This window comes from Rhamphochromis longiceps, linkage group LG17 (genome assembly GCF_057381845.1).
Source record: "Rhamphochromis longiceps isolate RC_006_pf linkage group LG17, R_longiceps_female_GT1.1, whole genome shotgun sequence".
Taxonomy (NCBI): domain Eukaryota; kingdom Metazoa; phylum Chordata; class Actinopteri; order Cichliformes; family Cichlidae; genus Rhamphochromis; species Rhamphochromis longiceps.
Genome location: NC_140573.1, coordinates 19479834 through 19505298, shown reverse-complemented (window position 1 = coordinate 19505298; position 25465 = coordinate 19479834). Strand labels below are relative to the sequence as shown.

At 42.1% G+C, this 25465-nt stretch overlaps 1 protein-coding gene and 1 long non-coding RNA gene across 2 annotated transcripts in view; both read left to right on the top strand.

The window, feature by feature from the left end:
• The window catches only part of LOC146649589 (uncharacterized), a 272903-nt gene extending 248333 nt beyond the window's left edge, over window positions 1-24570 (top strand). Inside the window, exon 2 of the long non-coding RNA XR_014908361.1 lies at window positions 24472-24570. This is a non-coding gene — a long non-coding RNA (uncharacterized LOC146649589). The remainder of the gene's footprint in view (window positions 1-24471) is intronic.
• kiaa0930 lies at window positions 2017-24570 on the top strand. The gene is made up of 10 exons (XM_085387755.1): window positions 2017-2477; window positions 13591-13739; window positions 15923-16027; window positions 16113-16190; window positions 16288-16389; window positions 16738-16878; window positions 17103-17291; window positions 19351-19510; window positions 20189-20344; window positions 20651-24570. Exons 1-10 carry the CDS (start codon window positions 2333-2335, stop codon window positions 20689-20691), a joined length of 1266 nt encoding a protein of 421 aa, XP_085243881.1. The 5' UTR covers window positions 2017-2332; the 3' UTR covers window positions 20692-24570.
• Window positions 24571-25465: the final 895 nt, after the last annotated feature.

Sequence of the window (25465 nt, the reverse complement as noted above, 5' to 3'; positions counted from 1 at the left end):
GTTGTTTGATTATTGGTTCATCCTTGTTGTACTAATAAAACTTATTATAGAATAACTTCGTTTTGACTACCCTTGTCGCACAATGTTGCCTTGAAGCAACAAACCAATATCTGTTTGGGGTGGTGGTGGGGGGGGGGGGGGGGGGGGGGGTGTCAAACTTTATGATTGATATATTATTAGGGACCCTAAAGCTCCCCCAAAATACGGTGAAATATTTTTTTCCCCCACAAAATTAAATAGTCATGCAATTGAGGGTTTTAATAAATCCCTTTGAAAAGTATTTATTATTTATCTACAGTACAAGAAAAAAAGTCATTTATTTTCGTTATATATTTTATTTTATTCAATTATTTATTTACGTTCCGCGACTTTATCTCGTAAAACAATGACGTAATCCTTTGTCTTGAACAAAGGGTGTATTTGTTTACATGCACTGCTTTGTCCGGCGCTGAGGTCTGGTTTCTGTGTGCGGGGTTTGCTGCGGGACGACGCTGATGTTTTGCAGAATTCCGTGACTGTCACAAACTGGGACCTGATCGCGCCTTCAGTGAAATTCAAAGGTTCATTTCTCAGGCTTGAAGCCGTTAGTGAACTGAAGCTGAAATATGACCAGATGATTTATGACGACTCACAGAGACGCAGATTTTCAGTGTTTTACACTCGAATTGCTCTCCTTTCTCTTTGCCGGCCAGCAGGGCGGGGACTGTCTTCGCATTACAAACAACAGTAACAAGGGTGTGTTTGATTTATTAACTGCTGAGCCCCGGAGGATTGTAGACCAGCGACATCCTGCAGGACCAAAGGGATTGTTTCCCTTTTTTTTATTAAGTTCCATATACATCAATATTTCTTCAGTTGTAATACAAAAAAAAAGGAAAAGAAAATCAAATCAAAATCTGATGATTTTTTTTTGTGTTTTTTTGTTTTGTTAAACAAACAGGGCAGGAACCTTCAAATACATCATCCTTCTCAGTCACTACTGCAAAGCAACTCATTTACAATAGCTTATTACTTTCAGTAGGTTATAGAAGTTTAACCAAGCAGACTATCGATGTCCAGATAATTAGTACTTAAACGATCTTTCATGCCACATCAGACTAAACAATGAGTGGAAATGGGAGAAAAAACATTGCTCCCCCTTCTCATTTAATTTAGTTTTGAAGTTTAGATTCAATAAACTTATATAAATGTTTAAATTAAAAGAAAAAAATGCAGTCTTTATTTAATTATTTTATTTCTCATATATTTCATTTTCAGCTCCCAGTTTAATAAGAAAATTATCTTGAACCGTTTCCTTAATGTCATAACTGGAATTTTCTGTTGCAATTTAAAATTCATCTAATAGTTTTTAGTTCTTATCAAAATTTATACTTTATAAACTTCGTTTTATAATTTTTCAAAAATATATATTTTAATTTAACTTTGTATCTTAAATATTTCTTGTTTTCTTTATTGAAATTTTTTTTTCTTGAATCTGATTTAATATTTTTAAAAGCTTGTGTTTTATATTTTAACTTTTTCTTTTACATTTGTCGGTCATTTGGAACAAATTTAATAACACCTCAATGCACCCTGTCACTTTTGTATACCACGACATATGAATGAATACATCCTTTTGTATTCATTTATTTTCTATATTTATCTTTATCTTTATACCTCTATATCTATCTATTTATCTTAATATTTATCCATCAATATCTATTTTTCTACACTAATTTTATTGAAGTGCTTGATGTTTGTTGTATAGTTTCTGCTATGACAGCTCAATTTCCCTCTCGGATTAACAAAGTCTCTGATTCTGATTCATGTTTATTTTTGTTTTACATTTTGTTTTGTTTTAAATTTGTCCACTTTTTCTATTGTTTATTTAAGCTTTTGTTAAACAGTTTGTTTTATTTTATTATTGTTTATTCGTCTAAAGTTTGGGTATTTTTGTTCAGGCAGACAGGTCCTGCAGGATCACTGAATTCTTCGGTACGTATTTTTCTGTTACACCTCAGCGCTCTCACGCTCGACCTGCGCGTGCCCGCCGTCGCGGTGCCCTGTCCCTTTAAGAGCCTCGTGTTGTTACAGGAAGTGTGAGGGGTGTTTCCAGCTGATCTGAACAACAGGAGGACCGGAGTCTCCCTCAGCAGTCCGACCTGTCTGTGCTTTTTTCGGGCACCTTAGCAAAGCTCGCCGGTCCTGACCTCCGGCGGCTCCTTTGCGCCGCGAAGAGACAGTCGTTCCGGGGTAAATCAGGAGGAGAGCCGGGGGCTTATTCTCGTCCGATAGCCGTGAGCCGGGGCCGTCGGAAGCTGTTAGCTCGGACTGTCATGATCCCAGCTCGGAGATGGCGTCCTTCCCCGGTTTGTGTAAGGCTGTCGGGCCCGCGGAGGAGGAGAACGGGGAGCTGGACGGATCCCTGCAGCAGATGCTGAAGGCCATCGCGGACGAGAGGAGCCGCCTGAACAGCCGACAGGAGATCAGCGGCATCGGTGAGTGTCTGCGGGCTTCTTCGTATCCACACAGGCAGCACCTGAACTCCCGTGAGCAGGGATGAGCCCTCTGACGTGTTTCAGGCTGGCTCTCATTTATCTGTGGGTCTGGTTTACTTTGGAGCAGGGCCGGATCTATCTGCTGAAGGCCCCCGGGGCTGTACTCTGGTGTTGGGACCCCGTGAAGACCCAAACACAGTGCTCTCCTCGCTTTCTAACCCAGCAGATGTTTCCATGTTTAAGCATTGGTGGACATTTCTTTAAACTAAAAACTAAAGACAGGTGCGAAAAGGTTTTTTAGTTAACCAAAAAAGTCTAAAAATGCACATGCTGTTCAAACAGGGTTCGGGCTTAGAGCCACAGCGCACAGTGGAGTTTTAAAAATACAGTAAATAACTGTCAATGTTAAATAAGAAATTGCAGGTCCTCTAGTGTCCACCAGAGGCTCCAGCAGTGAACAAATGTCCAACTTTACAGCAGAATAAAAGCCCCAAAATATTGGAGTGATTATAAAATAATGATCTGAAGGCAGCTTTGATCAATAAAAATAATAACTGAATTAATGTAATGACATTTATGGTTAATTTTCTAAACTCTGAGCTCCACAAAGGTCAGAAATCTGTTTTCTGAGGAGGACCTGAATGTCTCCTGTAATGACCTCAGCTGCCGTGGATCCTCCATCTCTATGTTTCTCTTTTTTGCAAGGACTGTGTCGAGTCCTCGTGACTGCCTTGTCGCCCGGTCCTCGTCACGAGCCTCGTTGAAAATAAAAATGAAAGTTGATCTTTGCTCCGGCCTGCGTTTGCCGCCAACATCGTCGGAGCGCCGCTCCGCCTGTTTCTGCTGCTCATTTGTTCTGATGGATAAATCAATGAAGCTCTGTTCACAGCACATGACTTCATCACAGCAACTTCACTGTCATCACCAGGAGCAGAGCAAATGTTAGACACTGCAGTGCTACCTCTGCTTCGTGTCATCATACAGTCTCGAGCCAGGCCTCATTTCTTTCTTTCTTTTCCACTGTATTAAACTAAATAGAAATCAGAGTTTGTACAAATCTGATGAGCTTGAAAGCTGATCTGTGGTCTGACCACATTATTTCCTCCTGTCATTACAGAGATGAGCCTGGTCTTGGGTCTTTTCAGATTCTGATCATCTGCTGTAGATGGTTTTTAGGCCTCACTCTTCTTCTTTTGTCCTTCACTTGTCCACTTTTCCTTCTTTTAAAATAAATAAATAAATAAAATTATTTTTCTATTTTTTTTTTTTTTAGGACACACCACGCTGAGATAATCTAGGTCTTCAGCTCTTTGAAAATCACCTTGTTAGTACAAAAATCGTATCGATGTTAACCTGTTTTATCTTTGGCACATTCTCATTTCTTTAACAGAACTAAAGAAATGAAGTGTTTCAGGGATCATCTGGTAATAAAAGACATGATTAAATGATTTGTTGCTCAGGTGGCCATCATGTGCAGTTGCAGCACTGGTTCATCCTTGAATTTGGAGCCTTTTCATGTTTGAATGATTCACAGGTCAGAGTTCAGAGGATTAACAAACACGATCCTATGGAAATGCTCTGGTACGAGGACTGGACTGAAAAGAAGTGAAAAAGCAGCCAGTGTCCAAAGAAGAACTTGTACTGCTGTTTAAGAGCACTTTAAAAATTCACAGAAACTCTTGACTCCTTAAAAGCAAAATATAATGAGTTTTGGCTCAAGACTTCTGCACAGTATCGCAAACTAAACATTGGGTCTTCGAGCGTTGATCACATGAAACATCCTCAACTTAAATAATAATGAAACCAGTTGATGCAGTTTGACTCTACGTGTTCCTCAAGGCTGTGGCTTCAACTTCATTATTCATGGTTTTATAATACAGTGGACCGTTTATTAGCTGAACTCAAGGAGAGAAAGTCAGTCTGTGTTAGTTTTATATTTAAGGCCACAAACACAATTATTTAAACTGAGCTAATTTTTAATAGACTCTGGATTAGTTTACAGTGACACAGATCTATTTTTTCTGAATAAGAGCAGGTTTCCAGACTAATCGATCGATAACTTAAATATCGTAGAGAAGAGGAGTCTGTGGATACGTCACAGCACCACTGTGGTGTCACACAGGGCAATATTTAACGGTAAAGACTGTACAGTGGGGCTGGAGGTGCTCCTGTTTCTTCATGCAGACTCTGTCGTGTCCTTGGATGCTCCTCTGCAGGCGGCTGGTGGTGACTCAGGTCTGATCCGACAGTGACTCAGGTCTTTGCTCTGATCACAGAATAACTCGGATCAGTCTCTCAGACGCAAAAACATGGTGATGTCGCTAAAAGCATGGTGAGTATATAAGCTCACACACAGCTGACAATCACGACAGCTGACTCAATAAGGAAACTGAGGTTTTTCACATTAAAAGCCTAAGGGATGTTCTTACAGTTCTGTTTTTGCTCGTTTACACAGTAAGAATTTATTTTATTTTAGCTTTTATGATAAACCATGAGCTGAACATGCTTCAGATATTTCACTTACCAAGCTCTTCACAGGAAATGATAACCAGCTGCCTCCCTCCTCCATGTTGGGGAAACGTCCTCCAGCTCGCCGCTGAGCCATCACTATCAGACCGTGGGCGGAGAGGCTCTCTGGAGAGTCAGCTGAATGAAAACACGGGAGAGGAAGGGGAAAGGCGAGCTGAGTATAGCGGCTGAACTTTCAAAATAAGAGCATAAATCCATTGCAGCTAGCGTAGCTCTTGGGGCAAAGCTCCACCTGGGCAGTCCACACAGGTGAGGTCTGTGTGTGGTGACAAGTGGCATGATGTCAGCTCCGGCAGCACCTCTGCTGGGTTAATGAGCAGCTCAGAACTCTGGGTGTGACTATTATTCTGCAGCCACACCTGAATAAACACAGCTGCTGAAAGTTTGATAGAAAATAGAAAAACATGGAGGGCGATTAGACCGCCTCGGTGCTTTTTATCGGTTGGTGGCGGCTCGTATAATTTGAATACGAGCTCTTATTTGAGAATTCACGGTCTGAACTATAAATACTCGCTGAGGCAGTGAAGCGGCAGCCAGGCGAGGCAGAGAGATGAACATGAATGATTTAGCTTTAATTACCTCCTGCTGTAAATACTCTGACATCAGCGCAGCTTTCACGCTGACGCTAACGGTGAGAGCGTCCATCGATCGTCTGAGATCTGCTCTTCAGGAACTGTGGTGCAGAGTTACCGCCGATCTGACCGTGACTCGCTCTCTGCTGACAAATTATTACAAATCCTGCTAAATATTTAATGAGGCCGCAGTCCGAGTCCGTGCAGAGGTGGTTGAAGTGCTCCAGTTTGTGTCTACGTGCACATATGTGTGTGACCGCAGGACGTCACAGCAGCTCCAAGCTGTGTACAGTCTGTCTGTGGAGTGGACTGTTGGAGCCAGACTGTAAAGGTTTAATGTACAGGACCAGTTGTTACCGTCGATTTCCTTTAATAAGCGAATGGAAACATCTCAGTGCTGCGTTTATTTAGCCTATTGGTTTTTAGCTTTAATTTATGTAAGGCTGTAAAATTTGAACTTCTAGACAAAGGTTTTTGTAATTTGTTTAACAAAAAGTAAAATCAGACCTGTTTGGATCATTTTCAGAGTAGCTTTGCATGATTCACAGTTTAAAATAATCCTGTATTTATTCCCGAGCCTTGCTTTAAAACTGTATTTCCCAGATCGTTGGTGAGTGGTTGCTTGAGGTCACTGGCTGGTTTCAGCGAGGGTGACAGCAAAACAAACCTCCCTGTGGCTGCTTTGGTCAGTAGAAGATTGCTGCGGTCTCGTGTAGCTGGTGTGAAAGAGTTTCACTCAGTGTGTCTGCAAACACAAGTGTGACACTGGAAATGTTCCTTACCACTGTGACTTTAGTGACCCTCAGTGCGCTCAGAAAGAACATGTTGATTATATTTAAAGCACAGTCTGTGTAACCTTTTAATTTAATATTCCAAATATTTCCACCCAGCTTTGGGTTTGCCTCCAATGTTGGAGAGGAAGCTAAGCTTAGCTGTGTTGGCTTCATCACGTCAAAGTCAGCTTTGTGGTCGTCATACTGATGCTCAGCTGGATGGTACGCCAACGCTCTCTCAGCTGCCGTACAACATCTGTGACATGCAGATTGTATCAGAGCAGAATGAGCGCTGGCCAGTCAAAGGTTGTAGGTGTGAGTATTTGCATTTTTCTTTAAGTACATTGGAGCTTAATTACGAAGCACTTTCAGACGTTTGGCCTCAGTGGCTCAGGCGTTGCAGAGAGTCTCGCTGGTTCATTCGGCGCTGGTGCATGCACTTTGTTCATCCTTTCATCCAGGTCACTGGAGCTTCGAAAGCACATCACACAGGATTATATAACTGTCATGAAAAATGCAGCAGGCCTACCACGGCTCATGATATTTCTACCCACTGCTGCAGAGAGATTTGGGGTGATTCAGCTCACTTTCCTCAGATGATGAGTGATAGTGCGCCGGGCTTCATAACACAGTTGATGTATTTTTAAAATGGCATATGCAGCTATAAATAGAGCTGGACTTTTATCAACGTCCCAGAGGCTCCTGCAGAACTGTACTCTGCTTCAGTCAGCTGTGAGCCTTTAACACCTTTAAACAACACTCTGAAGCCCAGGTGACATTATAACAAGATACAACAAGATACCTGGGTGAGTTTAAACTAAATGACACTGTTCAGCACATCAAGGCTGACTCATCCTCGACTCAAATCAGAATACATTTCCTTGAATGTAATTCATACATTACAGTGAGCCTTCACGAGATGATTTTGTTTTTTACTGTTCTCTGGTTCATGACGTCATCATCTTCACCTTCGTTGCAGTGTGAAGCTGTGATTTCAGGGATCTGCAAGTGGGGTTATGTCACACTCAGACATGGTCACAGTTTCTGTCATAAAATCTTTTCATGAAAGACTTGATCTAATCGATTATGCGGACTGCTTAGTATGACATGCGTGGTAGCTAGTGATTTTCATGATCATGTCAGCAGAAGTGGTTCATATGGGACTCAGCAGGGTCATCGACATATGTCATGAGAAGTTGTTGAAGACCCCAAAAAGTTTGAACATGCTGGTTTTCAGTCAGGATGATGTAAGGCAGCGCTGGTTTTCTTTCGTGTGTGTGTGTGTGTGTGTGTGTGTGTGTGTGTGTGTGTGTGTGTGTGTGTGTGTGTGTGTGTGTGTGTGTATATATATTTTTTTTAATTTAACCTTGATTTATACAGGTATTCCCATTGAGACACAATATCTCATTTACAGGAGAAACCTTTTTTGGACAAACAATTATCACACCAAAGGAAAAAAACAACTTTTTAGTGGGATTTAAAGAGAGCTGGGGGCTCTCTGGGTAAGTTTGGCCATTCTTTGGGTGGTTGGAGTGGTAATAGAGGTCCTTAACATCCATTAGGTGGTTTACGTTGTCATCAGGAGAAACTGAAACATGCTAGTCTTTTAGTGGCATGTTATGTGGTGTCGCAGCATTGGTCTTCTAAAACATTTAGTGGTCATTATCATTCCTGATCTGAACCATTGGTTCAGTCTTCTGCATCTGACCATAACTAGGCTGATCTCGTATATCCTGAACCTGCCGTGGTTAGTTCCTTTAGGAGGTTTTAGTAAGATTTCAAGACAATTGTAGTCAAACTTTTGTTGGTTCCAGCAGCAAGAAAGAAGGTTTGAGTTGCCATTAGGGAGGTTTGAAGAATCCTTTGGCTCTAATTATAAATGTGATTCAATAGGTAGTTTTAGGAGTTCTAGAGAAAATGTAGGTGCTTCCTTTAGGTCTATATGTGGTTCAAGTTCTCTTGTAGGAGGCCTTTGGTATAGTTTAGGTCAGGGGTGTCGAACTCCAGGCCTCGAGGGCTGGTGTCCCGCAGGTTTTAGATATCGCCCCGTTTCAACACACCTGAATCAAATTATTAGTTCATTACCAGGCTTCTGGAGAACTTCAAGACATGTTGAGGTGATAATTTAGCCATTTAAATCAGCTGTGTTGGATCAAGGACACGTCTAAAACATGCAGGACACCGGCCCTCGAGGCCTGGAGTTTGACACCTGTGGTTTAGGTATTGTTGGAGTCACTACAAGGTTGTATGGAGCCTTTATTGGTCTCTGTTCAGGTTTTCAGTGGTTCAGGGTTTGCTCTCTCAGATGATTTTTTTGTTTTGTTTTGTTTTAGGAACCTTTCGGATTTCTAGAGTTATCCCAAACACAGTCGTCTGGGCTCCAGAGTTTCACAGCAAATACTCCGAGGATATTTAAGGATATTGGTAAACAGCTACACCTCTGGCATGATAGGTGGATCTTAAATGCAAAATCTGGGCTGTTTGGTGTTCACATGTGATTAAAACAACAGCCAACAACACAAGGTGTGGCAACAGTTGACGCTGCACCGTCATCAAAACCCTGGAAGAATGTGGTTTGTCCTTCCTGCAGAGCTGCCGTTTTAAAGTACCAGAAATTAAAGGACTGATGGTCAAGTATGAGATGCTGAGGTTTAATAAACTATGCTGGCTGTGAGGCGTGGTTTAAAGTTACTGAGTCATTACTCTGACTGTAGTTACCTGATATTGGAGCCTGAGTTAAGGATTTCTTTTGGCTGGTTCAGTGCTTCCTGTTGCTCTTTGGAGCTTCTTCTGCTTGGGTTGCCAGCAGGTCGTGTTCACTGACTCACCCCCCGTCTGGGGAAAACATCCCTCATGCCAAGCGTGACTGGATGAAGGCCAGAGGTCACTTCCTTTCTACAGCCAGCGGCTCTGCTTGGCTGCTGCCTTAGCTTGGAGGTGTTGACTTGTGTGAGATGTGAACAGCTTTAAGCAGCAGCCTAAACATTAATTCACACACTTGAGTTTCAGCTGTAAACTCTGAATAATGACTGCTGACATCGGGTACTAACACCACAGAGGAAGTCTTAGTCCTTTTATAGGAGCGCAGAGTTAAACATGAGTAATTCGGAGAGGCTAGACAACAAGACCACAAACACCCATCTTGGGGTGCTTGTCATCAGAGAAGCTTAATTACTTCTGCAGTAATGGTCTGTATTTATATAGCGCTTTACTAGTCCCTAAGCACCCCAAAGCGCTTTACATATCCAGTCATCCACCCATTCACACACTGGTGATGGTAAGCTACATTGTAGCCACAGCCACCCTGGGGCGCACTGACAGAGGCGAGGCTGCCGGACACTGGCGCCACCGGGCCCTCTGACTACCACCAGTAGGCAACGGGTGAAGTGTCTTGCCCAAGGACACAACGACCGAGACTGTCCAAGCCGGGGCTCGAACTGGCAACCTTCCGATAACAAGGCGAACTCCCAACTCTTGAGCCACGATCGCCATGTCAGTTCTTTATGAGATGTTTATTTATGAGAAGTACCATTTAAAAGAAAAAAAAAAAAAGAAAAAATTGTATTTACCTACCAGAACCAGTGATAAGTATTCATTTATTTCCATTATTTGCAGGTTTATTCAGACTCGTCCTCTCAGTCACTCTAAATTAAACCCATAAGAAGTGTTTGTACAATTACTCTGGTTTCATCTTCATCTCAAATTAAATTAAAGCCTGAACAAATCAAAGCAAACGAAGTTTATCCTCCTGGACCGACATAGAGTTAAACTAATTCATTTAATATCTGTGAAATTTAATGAAATGCCAATACACCATCATGGAAGGGCTTTATACCCACATCATGTGGGTTGGTTACTCCTCGTCATGCTGTGTCTCCTTTAACTTTGTACTGATCTTAGAATATTTAGAATTTGATTTTAATTTTAATTGGATATACAGCAAAAGAAAATAAAAGGCTACTTATAAAATCTAGAAACAGAATAAAATCTTAAAGTCTGATCTGATCTTTAGAGAGGGGGACTTTTTAAACAGATGGGAGGTAAAATAGACAATATAGATATATTTATAGCAGAAGGTAATTAAACATTAAACAGGCTAAAAAATAACTGCGGACAGCCGTGTTAAAACTTTTACAGCAGAAATAAAGATGTTTACACCCTGATGCACAAACTGTTTTGGTTTCTAGAGAGAAGTTCCAGCTTCACAACAACTTTTGCCAAGGAATAAAGAGGAAGTAAAAGAGAGGAATAGTAAGAAAACTGTCACTATTTGCAGATGACAGTGTTATTTATTAGAAAAGAGGAAGATTGTAATTGTTTATCTGAGACTGTAATATCAGGAGTCAGAAACAAATATAACTTGTATTAGGGCTTAAAGTTTGCATGATTAGGGGCGTGGCCTCTTTAACTGACTGGGTGGATGGTGACACAGATGGCTGGAGCTGCTAGCTGTCTGCTAGGCTCCACCTCAGCTAATTGGAATCACTGAACTGGCCCTCTGGATCATGTTTGTGCTGTTGGAGCCTCAAGGATCTCAAAACTGGATTATAGATGGCAGACAGTTGGTGTCGTAAGCCACCGCCTCTGTTCAAAGATTGTCGTTCACAATGTACATAGATGGCTTCTTTCACTCATCTTTCAAACTATCTGTACTCTGTCCAAGATGTGAACATTGGCATCCTCGAAAGAGTGACCTTTGTCCTTTAGATGCAGATGGACAGCCGTGCCTTGTCTCGTCGAGTTGGCTCTTCTATGTTGTGTCATGTATTTGTGAAGTGGCTGTTTGGTCTCTCCAATGTAGAGGTCTGGGCGTTCCTTGCTACACTGTACAGCATGCTCTACGTTGCTAAGTTTGTGTTTAGGAGTTTTGTCTTTGGGATGAGTCAGTTTTTGTCTGAGTGTGTAGCTGGGTCTGAAGTACACTGGGATGTGATGCTTGAAGAAGACTCTTGAGTTTTTCTGATAAACCGGCAACATAGGGGATAACAATGTTGTTGAGTTTGTCTTTCTGATCCTCCCTAGATGGCGTCTCATCTTCTTTTCTGCGCTTCTGGTGTCAGAAATAACTTCTGACACCAAAACACAAAACGTTAGCAGCTAAAATACAAACGCCGAGGCTTCTAAATGTGGCGTGGTGTCACAGTGGCTTTGTGGTCCACAAAGAGTCCAACTCAACAAGAGCCAATCACAGACAGGAACACACACACACACACACACACACACACACACACACACACACACACACACACACACACACACACACAGCTCAGCATCGATGTGTTTAATTTAAAACATGTTAAACTGTGTGAGGAATCAAAGTTCACCAGTTTTCTTTAATTAAATCAAAATTAGCAAAAACTCTAATGAGCGTGAATCTTAATTGGCTCCGGTTCAGCCGTCTGACCCGCTGACCTTCTCCTGCTGCTCTCCAGGTTTATCTGCAAGAGAAGCTCTCGCAGGAAATTTAATTCAATGCAGAGTCATTCTCTGGCAACTGCCTGACAACTGTTGCTAAGCAACAAGGCAGGTGCCTCCGGCCTGTAAAAAGGTAGCAAAGAACCCGGGGTGACGGAGGACAGGGGGTCGATACCGAGTGAAACACAGAGCGTCAGTATGAAATCGATTGGTGTCTGTATCCTCTCACACTCGGCCCTGTTTGATCCTTCAAAATAAAAGCGTGTCTAGTAATCCAGCAGCCTGTGAATAATGCATGAGCTGATTTTATTGGTCATAAGGAAGAAATAACTGTGGATCTGAATAATGGAATAATAGATTTTAGAGACAGAGTGTGAACAAAGCACACTTCCTCTGAGCTGCTTTCAGACATTAAACACTCACTGACACCATATTCACAGGGAAAGGCCTTTTGAAACGTTTAAGTCCAGGTTTAGTGTCAGTGCTCGGGTTTTTGAAGCCCGTCTGAATGAAAAAGGTTATTTTAATATTTAATTTTTGTGGAACAGTTTCAGATTTCGTGATGTCACAGTTGTAGTTAAAGCTTTTATTGAAGTGCAGACCTTGAACCTGGATGTTTGGTTAATTAATCATCTGATTGTTTCCCGTGGCTGCAGGTTGGTTTAAACCTCTGAGGAGCACTGCTGTCCTAAATACCACTTGTGTGCTGCTTGACATCAGCAGCTGCTGGATTCTGTCCATAGATCAGTAAGATCGGTGCTGATGTTGGATTAAAAATGACTGAACTGTCACGGCTGTCTGTTATGTTCCTCGATATGAGTAAATAAATGCTCATGCATGTATTTTTGCTGAAGGAACTCTTGTTGCCGAATAGTTTCTTCCCTTTTTCTGTTTTTGTTCCTCTGAAAGGCCAAAATTTATAAAGAAGCTTGAACTGAGGCCAGATTTCGTTAGCAGTTGAAGAACAAATATTTTTTCCTCGAGCAGCCGATCACTCTGTAAGTGTAAGGTAGGAATCACTGGACGTGTTTCAGGCTTCTCTAGTCTCGCCTTTCCTTCGTTTTAAACGCTGTGATGTCACACAGCACCAAAATGTATTCATTTATTTAGTTATTCAACGTTTGAAACATCTGTCATGTCACAGTTGGTGACAGCTGTTAGCCAATTAGATAATGCTATGCAAATATCATGAGAGAGCAATATGTGCATGAAATAAACTGTCGGCTTTTTTCTAACTGCCGGACTCGGACCGTAAGTGGAGAAAAATGGTGTATGTACAGTACTTGACTACACACTGCAGCTCTTAACAGTCAGGAACACCCACAACAGTAAGGAACGTGAATCCTGTCAAAGTGGTTTTTGTTGGGCAGTCACACATATGTCAAGTACTTTTACTGTGAAAGGAAAGAACAGGAAGATGCCCATTCCATACATGTGTACAACAAAGCAACAAGAAAAGTAAAGGATAGACGTAGCTTCTAGGTCTTAAATCTGCATTCTGCACCAGGGGCAACGATTGCCTAAAGGCTTCTGGTCCCATAAACGTTGATGGGAAAACACGTAAACACCCTCCTCATGAGTCGCGATAGTTTCAGTAACATTGAATAAAACATGGAGTTAATTGAGTAAAATTTGGTCATTAATGACGTCGGGACGATTATGTGGTGTGCGCCAGCGAGCATGCTCAGACAGTCATGTCTAATCCATCCCAGTCATTTACTCAGAAATCGTTCCACAGACTGTTTAAAAATCTGCATGAAGCTGCTTTAAACTGAATTCTCGTGCTGACTTGTTGTTTTGACCTTGTGTTTCTTGTCTCTGCAGGCTGTTTTAAAGATGACCGCATCGTTTTCTGGACCTGGATGTTTTCCACGTACTTTATGGAGAAGTGGGCGCCGCGACAGGACGACATGCTGTTCTACGTCCGCCGGAAGCTCTCCTACGTCAGCGCCGACAACAGCGAGGGCAAGAAGGTGACATGACACTTGATGTAAAGAGTCATCATCGCTCACGTTTCAGACATTTGCAGAGCACCAGCAGAGCCTGAGGGCCAGGATTCCAAAATAAAAGGTTTCAGAGAAACGTGAATGAGGCGGTGAGACATGATGGATGTGAGGCTGCATTTGTGTCTCTGTTGGTGAGTAATAGATGGCTTGCTGGTCTGGATGTGGAGCAGCATTAAAATAAACCATGTTCAGGCTCCCTGTGAGCTGCAGTGGTTGTGTAACGTTGGTGTTCATGTGAGGATCATTCAGAGGGGGACTTTGACCCACCATCGCTCCCTTGCCCTGAGCTTTCCTACTACTTTTACTGTGAAAATGCAGAGTTTTTCAGACCCTTTCCGGCATCTCCTTTATTTATTTGTAGTTTTTTGTATTTTTACCTTCGGTGCACCTGACCTGTGAGTTTTTGGCCCATTAAATGACATATTGCAAATTTTGGATGTGGTTATGATAGTTTGTCCACCACAGGAGCAGAATATGTGACAGAAAAAAGGAAAATCAGAGAACTAAACTTTAACCACTGAGACGTTGGCTCGGTTATCCAAAGCACCGACCCAGAGTGGTTACATCTTTCCCACAATCAACCCTGAAAAGACCCTAGAGGACTTCCTGCTCTCTGAGGTGCTCACACTTTCCTCCGTGGCTCTGGCCTTTGACAGATCTGATGATTAGATTTATCTGAGTCTGCAGCAGAGCGGCTTCGCCCGCAGGTGGACAGTGTGGTTCATTTTTACTGCAGCGTCCGTGGCTGTCAGTCAGACTAACAGCAGATCAGACGATACAGACAGCAGACGCCATAACAGCCGGCGAGATGATCGGCAGCGACAGCAGCCATCAGCTTCCCATCACTCTGTCCTCTGAAGAATGCAGCTTCAGTCACAGGAACAGAACCTGAAACAGAGCAGATCAGAAAAACGATGGAACCAGCTGATGAGACAGAAGCATTAGTCTCAGTAACTGAAATTAATCTGAGGTTAACTTATTATCATTTTAGTTTTTGTCTTTGTGATCAAACGTTTAAACCTGCAGATTTCTCATGATGCCCTAAATCTCAGCCTCGTCCTGCTCTTCATCTCTGGTCGTCATAATTATATTTTATAAGCTCAGGCTCTGTTCGTCCTTCATCCCCCTGCTGTGTCCAGGTCACTGCTTCCTGTCCCAGAGCAGAAACAGCTCTGGGAACCTTTCTCCTTCACATTTGTAATGTTTCCAGGGAAAACTTATTTAAGCTCAGGAACTTTTTTCCAGCATTTGTAAGTTTAACCAGCTGTGAGCATCAGTGCGAGTGTGAACAACCTGCAGCAGACACCAGCTCCTCTGCTTCTGATCATTCAAAAAGTGCATTACAGGTGATCTTTCAGCTGGCATCAGTGTGTGTGACGTGTGATTTGACCTTTGGAGGATTTGTGGGTTTTGGTTCTTCTTCATTGGTTTCATGTTCTCTGATGGACGCCTGGAGCTTCAATCGCTTTAACCCTTGGAGTTTGCGTGATGTCAGACTGAACATCTGGACCAGAAATGGTTCATGACATCAAACTGAAGAAGCTGCACCTGGTTTAAGATGTGAAATCAAAATGGCAGCTGCCGTAAAGCGGGTCACGCTGCTGTGACGTGTTTGCTTCATCGTTCAGGTCAGAAAATGTTCATGAAGTTTGCATTGCTGTGAAATCAGGATCATAATCTCCTGCAACACACACACACACACTCACACACACACACAATGGAAAACTAGAGTCATTTGACCTGAAATGAGCTTTGTGTTTTTGCTGAATCAGCGTCACTTTTTCAGTTTCAGTTCGTCAAAGCAGGAGGATCTGAGGCCACATAAAAACCACACACACACACACACACACACACACACACACAAGCGCTTCACAGGGAAACCATGACGACCGCTCCTACGCTCTAAATGGTTTCTGAGTGATATGAAGGCTGGCTTGTGGAAAACTTGTATTTCCCTCAAGACCAGAGAAATTCACCAAGTGGGCAAGGAAACGGTGGAGGAAGGAAGGAAGTATGTGTATAGGCGGGATGGATGGGGAAAAAGAGGAAGTAGGAGAGGGAATCTGGGAGGAAGTAAGGTTGAATGAGCTGAGTCTGATGGTAAGTGTGTTCAGACGTGGTGCTGATGGAGGCTTTGTGCTGTGTTTCAGGTGGAGGTGGAGGTCTACAGGAGGGACTCCAAGAAGCTTCCGGGTCTTGGTGACCCCGACATCGACTGGGAGGAGAGCGTCTACCTGAACCTCATCCTTCAGAAGGTGCAGAGCAGTAAAGTTTAAAAAAAGAATCTTTTAAACTGTTTTTTGTTGTCCTCACTAACCTGACTCCTGCACCCTCTTCCAGCTGGACTATGTGGTGACGTGCGCCGTCTGCACGCGCTCAGACGCAGGAGATATCCACATCCACAAGAAGAAATGTCAGGTAGGCGCTCTGCAGCAGCTCGAGCTGATGAAGCCACCAACCTTCTCTCATCCCACCCGTGATTTGTCTCATTTTATTTCCCCTCCTGTGCTCACAGGAAGTGTTCGCATCTCCGAGTAAACATGCCATGGACAGCAAAGGGGAGGAGTCCAAGATGAGCTACCCCAACATCTTCTTCATGATCGACAACTTTGAGGAGGTAAAAGGATGTTTTCAGCTCGTGCAGAGCTTCTGTGGTGAAACGTCTCTGAGCTCACAGTGCTATCACACTGAGGAGGGGAGGTGGGGGAGGAGTGAGGGCGGTGACTGCGCAGATTAGTTGATGAAGCGTGACTAAAAGCTCTCGGCCCATTTTAAAAACGAGCTTGTGCACAAGTGCAGCGTTTTTACCGCCACAAGCAGCAGAGTTCGTGCTGGGACAGAAACCGATGATCCTCCAAGGCAAGGGAAACGCTGCTGACCACAGTCACGAGTCGATGTTTCTGCTGCCGCACAGAAAGACACGGGACATTTGCAGGTGAAGTCATGTGACCTTCTGTTTGTGCAGGTGTTCAGTGACATGACGGTGGGTGAGGGCGAGATGGTGTGCGTGGAGCTGGTGGCGAGCGACAAGAGCAACACCTTCCAGGGCGTCATCTTCCAGGGCTCGATCCGCTACGAGGCGCTCAAGAAGGTCTACGACAACCGGGTTAGAGACCAGAGCGTACACCTGCACACATGAACACCTGCACACATGAACACCTGCACTACACTAGCAGAAACATGCTACAGGAGTGTGAATGTGTTCTCATTTAGCATGCTCACATTTATGAAGTCTTGACACTTGGGCTAAGAACACCTGCAGACTCTGAAGCTCTCAGGTGTGATGGGTCAATCAACTGTCAGCAGTTTGACGTCCGTGTCGTGTTTCAGGTGAGCGTTGCTGCTAAGATGGCCCAGCGGATGTCTTTCGGCTTCTACAAGTACAACAACATGGAGTTTGTGAGGATGAAGGGGCCGCAGGGCAAAGGTCACGCCGAGATGGCCGTCAGCAGGGTGCCGACTGGCAACACCTCCCCCTGCGGCACCGAGGAGGACCAGGTGTCACCCATGCACGAGAGGGTGAGGGAGAAGATGCAGTTTAAATATTCGGTCTTGAGATTTTTCATTTTTTCCTCTGAATGTCTCCACAACAGATTTGAAGGTTTTGTTTTTGAACAGCTGTGTTCATGACCTCAAATGTGATTGAACGTAAGCACTTTACTGTAATACTCTGTGGAGAGGACGGGGACTGCTTTATGTCTCAAACCAAGTTTTTCTTCAGAGGATGAGACCAGTTGTGATTAGGTTGAAATCTGAGTTACCACAGAGAGGCTCGTGTGACCATCCACCACAGAACAACACTGCAGGTGGAGTTACAGTTAAATTGCTTTTTGAGCTGCTGAAGTCTGATCTCACTTTCATTCCCGAGGCCGATAAACAGTTTGAACCTTGTACTGAAGCCTGTGCTTGCTCTATAAAACCTCTTTACAGTAGAGCTGGATATGGTACGCTTAGCTTTATGTTGTGATAAAAGGATCATTCTGCATAAAATCAATCCATCCTCTTTTATAACAGTCTGTTTTACTGCTATCAGAGTTCCTTGGACACTTTTGTAATCATGTCCAGGCCTTTGTTCCTGCTTACATTAAAAAGAAAAGTGAATGAACAGCCCACATATCTCCACATCTGTGCATTAAAAGGGTTTTGATTGAATTGTCCAGTTACAACAGAGGACTGTAATCCCTCAGCAGCTAATTGAATGTTTCAGTTTAACCTCTTAAATGAAATCTGAAGGTCTTCACCTGAAGCTCATCTCCATCACAGAGCTGTGATGAAAACCTGCTCGGCTCGGGCAACCACTGGTGTGGTTTCACTTCTGTGTCCGAGATCTTTGAGAAGTAGAACAGAAAACCCCAAAACTCAGGAAGTGAGTCGAGCGAACGGCACGAAGCTCTGCTCAGACGAAATCAGGTCGAGATCAATAATACATGCAGCTGGACTGACTGTGCATCATTTAACAGCCGGATGTGTCTCTCACAGAGACGTCTGCTGGAAGGAGAGCTCAGCATGAATCCACTCTTTGATTATTGATCTGAACAATAATTAAAAAAAAAAAAAAAAATTCACATGAACCAAAAAAACCAAAGGATGTGACGGTGTTTACTGAAACAAGGACAGGAGCGATGGGAGAGCTGAAGGAATAAATTTACTCTGCTTAATTGGAGCAGCTCTTCCCCACAAATAAACTTCAAACTGCCCGACGTTCCAACAGGAAGCTCTCTGAACATCAGGACATCACACAGAGATGTAGAAGAAAACGTTTCAGCTGATTTCCAGCTAAACTTTCTCCTCATTACCAAAGAATCTGGTGCTGGTCAGGTGTGAATTTTAGGATATTTACACAGTTAATTGCTAATTAATTTTAGCTCAGGTTGGCTTGTGTCTCTGTAATACAAGCTGCATATCATCCCACCATCACCAGCAGGACAATGATGCACAGTCAGCAGATTAAACCACTGATCACCTGTGGACCACAGACAGAAAAGCCTAGACTCCTGTGATGTTTTATTAAATATATAATCCACAATGTTGTTCCTGAAAAGGCCAAATTTCTCTGCTGTTCCAGAGTAAGATGTCCCTCAGGGTTCGACATTAGGCCTTCTGATATATATATTTTTTTACTTGAATAAGACTTTACAGCTGAACACAAAGTATACTTTTTTGCTGATGATGCCATCCTTTATGAAACCTTCTTTGAGCCCCTCCTCTTGGGTTTATTTGTGCCCCTGTTTTTAAAAACAAACAAAAAACCAAACATTTGCTCCTTTGGGGCTTTTAAATGTTTCGATCGATGGTTCCGATCTCTGTATGTGACTCACTTTATTAATGTGAAACTTCCCAACAAGACAAACAGTTTGGGTTTTAGAGAATTTCGTGTCCCTGCTCTGGTCACCAGCCGTACACTTACAGTACATCGGGAATTTAAGGTTGGATTGCAAACGAATAAAATGCAACTGAGGATTTCGGCCAGTGAAACATCTCTTCTGCCTCCCCGTCTCACTTCTGTATAACGAGGTCTCGGTGACATGTGATTAAATCTTACTTCCTGTGTGGACTCTAACCTGCTGTCCTTCCTCAGGTGACATCGTTCAGCACGCCTCCGACCCCGGAGAAGAACCGCCCCTCCTTCTTCTCGCCGTCTCTGAGGCGCAAGATGCCTCGAAACCGGATCGCTGAGATGAAGAAGTCTCACTCTGCCAACGACAGCGAGGAGTTCTTCAGGGAAGAGGAAGATGAAGGTAAAGACTGGCACTTCTGCCTCATTCCTGAGACGCTCACCACAAGTGTGGGTAAAGTTTTCCTGAATTAATTCAGTTTATTAATCAGGTTAGCTGTGAGTCTCTTTGTGATAACACAACATTAATAAAAGATCATTAAACAGTCGTTTCTAATATACAGCAGTTCTCAGCAGCAGGTTCAAAATCTCCTTTTCCCCCTGAAGTAATCAAAGATCCAGAAACATGAATGTGTCACAAACTAGCTACCTAGAGTTTTCAAAACAGATCAGTAAAGTTAATTAAATGTAACCTGTGCGGTTGTGGCTCAGTAAACTAAACTCGTCCTGGAATTCAGACTTTGGGTTCCTGGATGTTGCTTGGTCGGTTATGGGGAAAAAAACGCTACCCGATCAAATGTTGGCATGGTTTATGGTCAGAGCCACTATGATATCTGATCATCTTTGAACCTCCAGTAAGCAAACTTCCTGCTCCTCTGTAAGAAACCCAGCTGGAGAATTTAATGACAGTAAGTGTAAAATGGCGCGATGACATGTTCTGGTTTTACTTAAAGCTGAATTTTAACCCTCAGTGGGCAAAAATCTTTAATTTACTCTGTAAAACATTTAAGAGCATTACCAAAAATGGTTTATTAATAACATTTTTTTCAATTTCTTTCTTTTTTTTTTTTTTTGTGTTCAGATCTTCACACCACCACAAACCTCCGCTCGCGCTCGCTGTCGGGCACCGGGCGCTCATTGGTCGGCTCGTGGCTCAAACTGAACCGGGCAGAGGATTATTTCCTGCTGTACTCACACCTGACCTACGTCACCCTGCCACTGCACCGCATCACCACAGGTCAGAGGTCTCACACAGCACCACAGTGCCCTACTACCCTCTGCAGGGACACTGCGGGAACTGCAGGAAGTAAAGAATGACATTTTAAATTTATTTTAGGTCTCATTAATTCATAATATTGATTCTATTGAGGGTTACATAAAGGATAAAACCTGCCTTTGGATAATCTGCAGGATCATGTTTGTCTTTCATTGCCCAGCAGGAGATCATTAACATTGTTTTGTGTTGTCAGTGACAGCAGATGTGTGCTGATGATCACTGATGGATTGTGCGCGCTCTGTTATTTATTGTGTCTGTGTGTTTCAGACATCCTGGAGGTGAGGCAGAAGCCGATCCTGATGACATAGCATAGCTGGACTCAAAGCATCACTACGAAGTGCCTCCTGCATCAGGCCACCGAGACAACAGCAGCGCCCCCGGTGTTCTGACCGAGACCCGCAACCAAACAGCCGCTTCAACCGGAGACGCAGAAACGGCGTCAGAGGGACGACGAACAAACCAGCCATCCGAGAAGTGCCTCCGACTCTTTCGGTTCCTGCGGCCATCTCCACGGAAATGGGCCCGGAGTCAGGATCACATGACCTCTGCGTGAACTGACCGGAAATGAGAGCGAAGAATGTTTTTGTCTGTAAATACCTGCTGCTTTTCTCACAGACGCCTTGACTAAAGGTCGAGCTTTTAGAGACCGCCTCCTACTTCCTGTTCGGCTCGCTGTGGACTTCTTGTTTAAACTCCACCACGGGTGAAATTCTGGGTCACAGTGATTGTGTGAGAGGAAACGGCGGGGTCAAATCCACCTGACTTATACAGGAAGTGGTCGCTTCACTTCAGAATAAAACACCAACCTGTACAACTGAGTTCACAGTTTAAACCAAACGACATGTGATATGTGTCACATGACAGTCAGTTAAGGATTCTGTCATAATCATTTTACAGGATTATAACTAAAGACAAAAATTTTAAAAATAATTCTAAGAATGATACTTTTTTCAACTAAGACATGACCCACATTTTCACAACACTTATTCAAGTTTTTCCCCTGTTTTTGTAGAGAAAACATGAAATATTTCATATTTATTTATATTTGTTGTTGAATTTTATTATCAGACATCAAAGATTTTACAGGAAAAGGTATTATAAAAATAATCATTTTTGTTCATTATGTTGAAAGTTTTCCCTTCTGAAAGAAAATGCATCTAAAGAATAGTTACATTTTCAGCTTAAGATTTCTCTCAGAATGACTCAGACCTCAGTCATTCACTAAGATCAGCAAACAGTAAAACGAGTCCTTCAGACACTAAAACCTAAAACTCTTTATTTAAACACTACTCGCTTCATGTTGGATTTTCTGAGTAAATGTGTTCTAATGAACCAAAAATACAGAAAATAAATACAGTTCTGATGCTGAAGAGCCAACTTCATCTTGTGCGTTCTTAATTTCTTTGTATATAATGAATTTTATAAGTTTAAGATGTGAAACTATAAATGTAAGTTATTATATCTGCGTTTTTCACAAATTTGTACTTCTGTCTTACCTTCCAGTGTGAAACACTTGGAGGCGACTTTTGTTGTGATTATATGAATAAAACTGAATTTACAGAAAATTTCCAACTAACAAAACGAGAATCTATTAAAGTCATTTTGAGAGAAATCTTGAATTATTTTAACTGGTGCAACATCATAAAGGCTAACGTTGAGTAATCCTGATGAAGAAATTCTCATATTTTATTCCAACACTCCAGAGTATTCACTAAATAGTTTTAACTTTTATCTGTATGTACGTATGATTGAAAGCAACCCGTCTATAACATTTAATGGTAACTTTATGACAAGTGTTTTTAATACTAGCATTTATCGTCAGCGCTGAAGGAAATTTTTTAAAAAGAACTTTAGAACTTAAGATTTTTCACAAGTTTGTGCCATGAGTTTTCTTTCTGTTGCATTATCTCATTAAGCTCATTAAAAATATTCAGTTTAAAAAAATAAAACTTATTGTAAAATTGCAGTTCATGAATTGTTACACAAAATTATTTCAGTATTTAAATACTTGACTAAAATTAAAATTTTAAGTCCAAAATCTTTGAGTCTACTTTAAAGTTCAAATTAAAACGAGTTTGAATACAGATACAGCTTTAATTCTGATGACATGTTCAGTTTGGGATCATTTCAGTAGGACTTGTTGAACCATGATTCAGTATTTGACCCCGTCCTCGTGTCCTCGTCTTTATACGAAATCACTTTTTCGACTTTTCACGTCGACTCACTAAAGCGAAAAAAGGTAAAAGAAAAAAAGCAGCTTATAAAAACCAGCTTTTACTTTTTACAGATTTATTTTCAAACCTGCGGCTGAAACTGGACGAGACTTGAAAAACTGCTGAAGTTCCAGACGAAACTTTAAGGGAACAAAAGAAACTGAAGCAGCCGGCTGTTGATGTTAAAGTGACTCCCGGTTTTTGTCCCTCTGAGCTCCCGAAGCCTTAAACACACTGACTGTGTAACATCTCCTCTTTTCACTTCCTGTTTCTTTAAACTCACCTGTGAGACGTTTTAGACACACCAACCAGCCCAGGCTTCGAAGCGTCACCTGCTCCTCACCTGCATCATCAGAACACCAGAATCAGAATCACTCTGTGTGACTCACAGCGACTCCTTTTTCTATGTTTCCTGTGAAAACTTAATCTTTTTGGATGTTGGAAAAAGTTACAGCTGAGAAATGTTTTAAGAAAACTGGAACAAATTCAACACTGTAAGGAGGGGAGGGGGGCTAAAATTGAACTGAGTCTAGGTAAGTAAAAATTTTAGTTTTAAGGGCATTTATTAAAGAAAACTGCTTTTACCTCCTGAATGGAGAAAATCTCAGTAACCTCCTAAAAGTGAAATCAATTTTACTCTAAAATTTCAAAGAAAAATGAATCTGTTTTTAAAGTAAGTCGTACCTTGAGAAAAAACTCCAACTCTGATCCAAAGTTTGTGATAAAATGATGTAATGTTATCATCTTACATTATTAAAATTAGTTTTAGATATTGGAAAATTTTTTTTCAAGAATACACTTTGAGGTTTTAATGATTTGCATGTACGCTGTACTACAAACACCTGGTGTTTTCAGGTTTGAGGGTGGAGTCAGATCAGCTGTTGGTGTTATTGATCAGATGTCATCAGTATTGGTTTGCTCTCAGATGAAGCCATCGTCGCTCAGAGTGTTTTCCTCCGTGTCGTATTGCACCTTTTTCTTTGTGTCAGTGTTTTTGATGTAGTTTATAGATCTCCAGCTGAATGTATCCACGCTGATTAACAAGCGCTTTAAGTGAGAGACGTTTGACGGACTGTGACGGTTTGCACTGTAAAACGCTTTTACAGCCTTTTTGGAAGCAGTTTGTTAAACTTTCTGTTGACGTGTTCATGCTTCCATCACAGCTTTTGTACACAGACACACTTAATGTGCATGTTTCTGTCTCTTCCTTTGTTTCCAGACTCTCTGTACATTCTCCTGCATTTATTTACTGAAATACACATTAGCAGAAAAACACCTCAATGTCAAGTCGTCTGAATTCAGCCCCACAGTCACAGGTCATTAAGGTGGACTTACTACAGTTACACTGAGCTGTGGTGAAGCCCTTCAGTGTAAACATGCTGTGTTAGGTTCTCCCCCTTTAAATACACCCTCTGCAAAAGCTGTTTTTTCTGGTTGACCAGCTTTTGGAAGCCTGCCGAGGACCAGGTGTGGCTGTAGTAATGAGGGCACCAAAATAAATAACAAAAAAACACTTTCCTTCCAAAAGTAGAAAAAAAACTGTCTTAGAAGCCTTGGATCACAGGGATTACTGTACACACGCCAACCTCAACTGGCCATGTTAACATCCACCACTGGAACTGTAGTGTGCAGAAGTCTTGAACCACTGCCTGTTTCTTTACATTTTTCTTCCTGAAGGTCTTTCAAAGTTCTTTGGACACTGGCGGCTTTTCCAGGTCTTATACTCGACAGTGTTCACAGGAGTGTGTTTGTGTTAAAACACAACGCTGACCTTTCACTCACGTGTCTACACGAAATAGACGACTCATTTGTTTAGATCACTGTTTGCCAAATGAAATGCAGTGGAAGATTATCTGGTTCCACCTGATTCTTAAGTGACCGGTGTAATGGGCAGAACAACTACATTCTCTTCCACTAGAGGGCAGTACAACTTCCTGCTCTAATTAAATGGGTTGCAAACTGCCAGTAAAACAGGCGACAAAGAAATTACATAGTGAGTGCGACAACACAGGGCGTAATAGCAATAGATAAATATTTTTTGGGGAAAAAAAGGTCCTGGAGAAAATTCCAACCCAGATAAGCCCATAGCATGAGTAGTGGTCACAAGAAAGCAAAATTGGTATAGTGGGGAGAAATTGATCCGATTCTGCTGGTGCGCTGGGAAAAATTATCAATATGCATTTTGTGACATTTGTTTGGTGGTGTGCCGTGTGATTATTATCATTTTTGTTAATGTGAAATATGTGCCGTGGTTCCTATATGTTGGGAAACACTGGTTTAGATTAAAATAGCAAACAACACTTTGACATAATATTTCTGCACCAGCAAACTGAAAACAATACATGATGTGCACTGTCCTTAAAAGCTGAGTAAACTGGACAAATGGAGGACAAAAACAAACAAAAGACAAAAAGTGTCAGGGAAAGGCGGACTTATGAAAATGACACAACTGGACTGAAAATCAGAGGAAAACTTCTGATGGAGAGATGGATCGAAATCATTTTCAGTATGTACAGGTCATCAGGTGAGCTTTATTAAAACTGATGAATTATGAACATACACACATCTGATCAGCAGCAACATCACAATGATCCCAAACACACTGCCAGTGCAGTAAAAACACACCTGATAGTTCTGTGTTTCTATGTAAAACAGAATTATCCAAAGAAGAGCTGTGAAGGCTGCAGACGCAGAGATGACAAAGTTCAGACTGAAGAATAAAGGTACTTACATCAAAACTGTTTTTGCCTTATATTCTGTATTTTACATTTTTGTTTCTACACTTCAATAAATCACTGCACTGAAATGAAGCGAGTGCAAGAGTTTTCTAAAACTAAGAATGAGCATGAAAGTGTTACCTCATGTTCAC

Coding starts and splice junctions, on each gene's coding strand:
- kiaa0930 (XM_085387755.1), top strand. CDS start 2,333: ATGGCGTCCTTCCCCGGTTTGTGTAAGGCTGTCGGGCCCGCGGAGGAG. Junction 16,879..17,102: donor AGAAGGTCTACGACAACCGG/GTTAGAGACCAG, acceptor GTCGTGTTTCAG/GTGAGCGTTGCTGCTAAGAT. Junction 20,345..20,650: donor ACTGCACCGCATCACCACAG/GTCAGAGGTCTC, acceptor TGTGTGTTTCAG/ACATCCTGGAGGTGAGGCAG.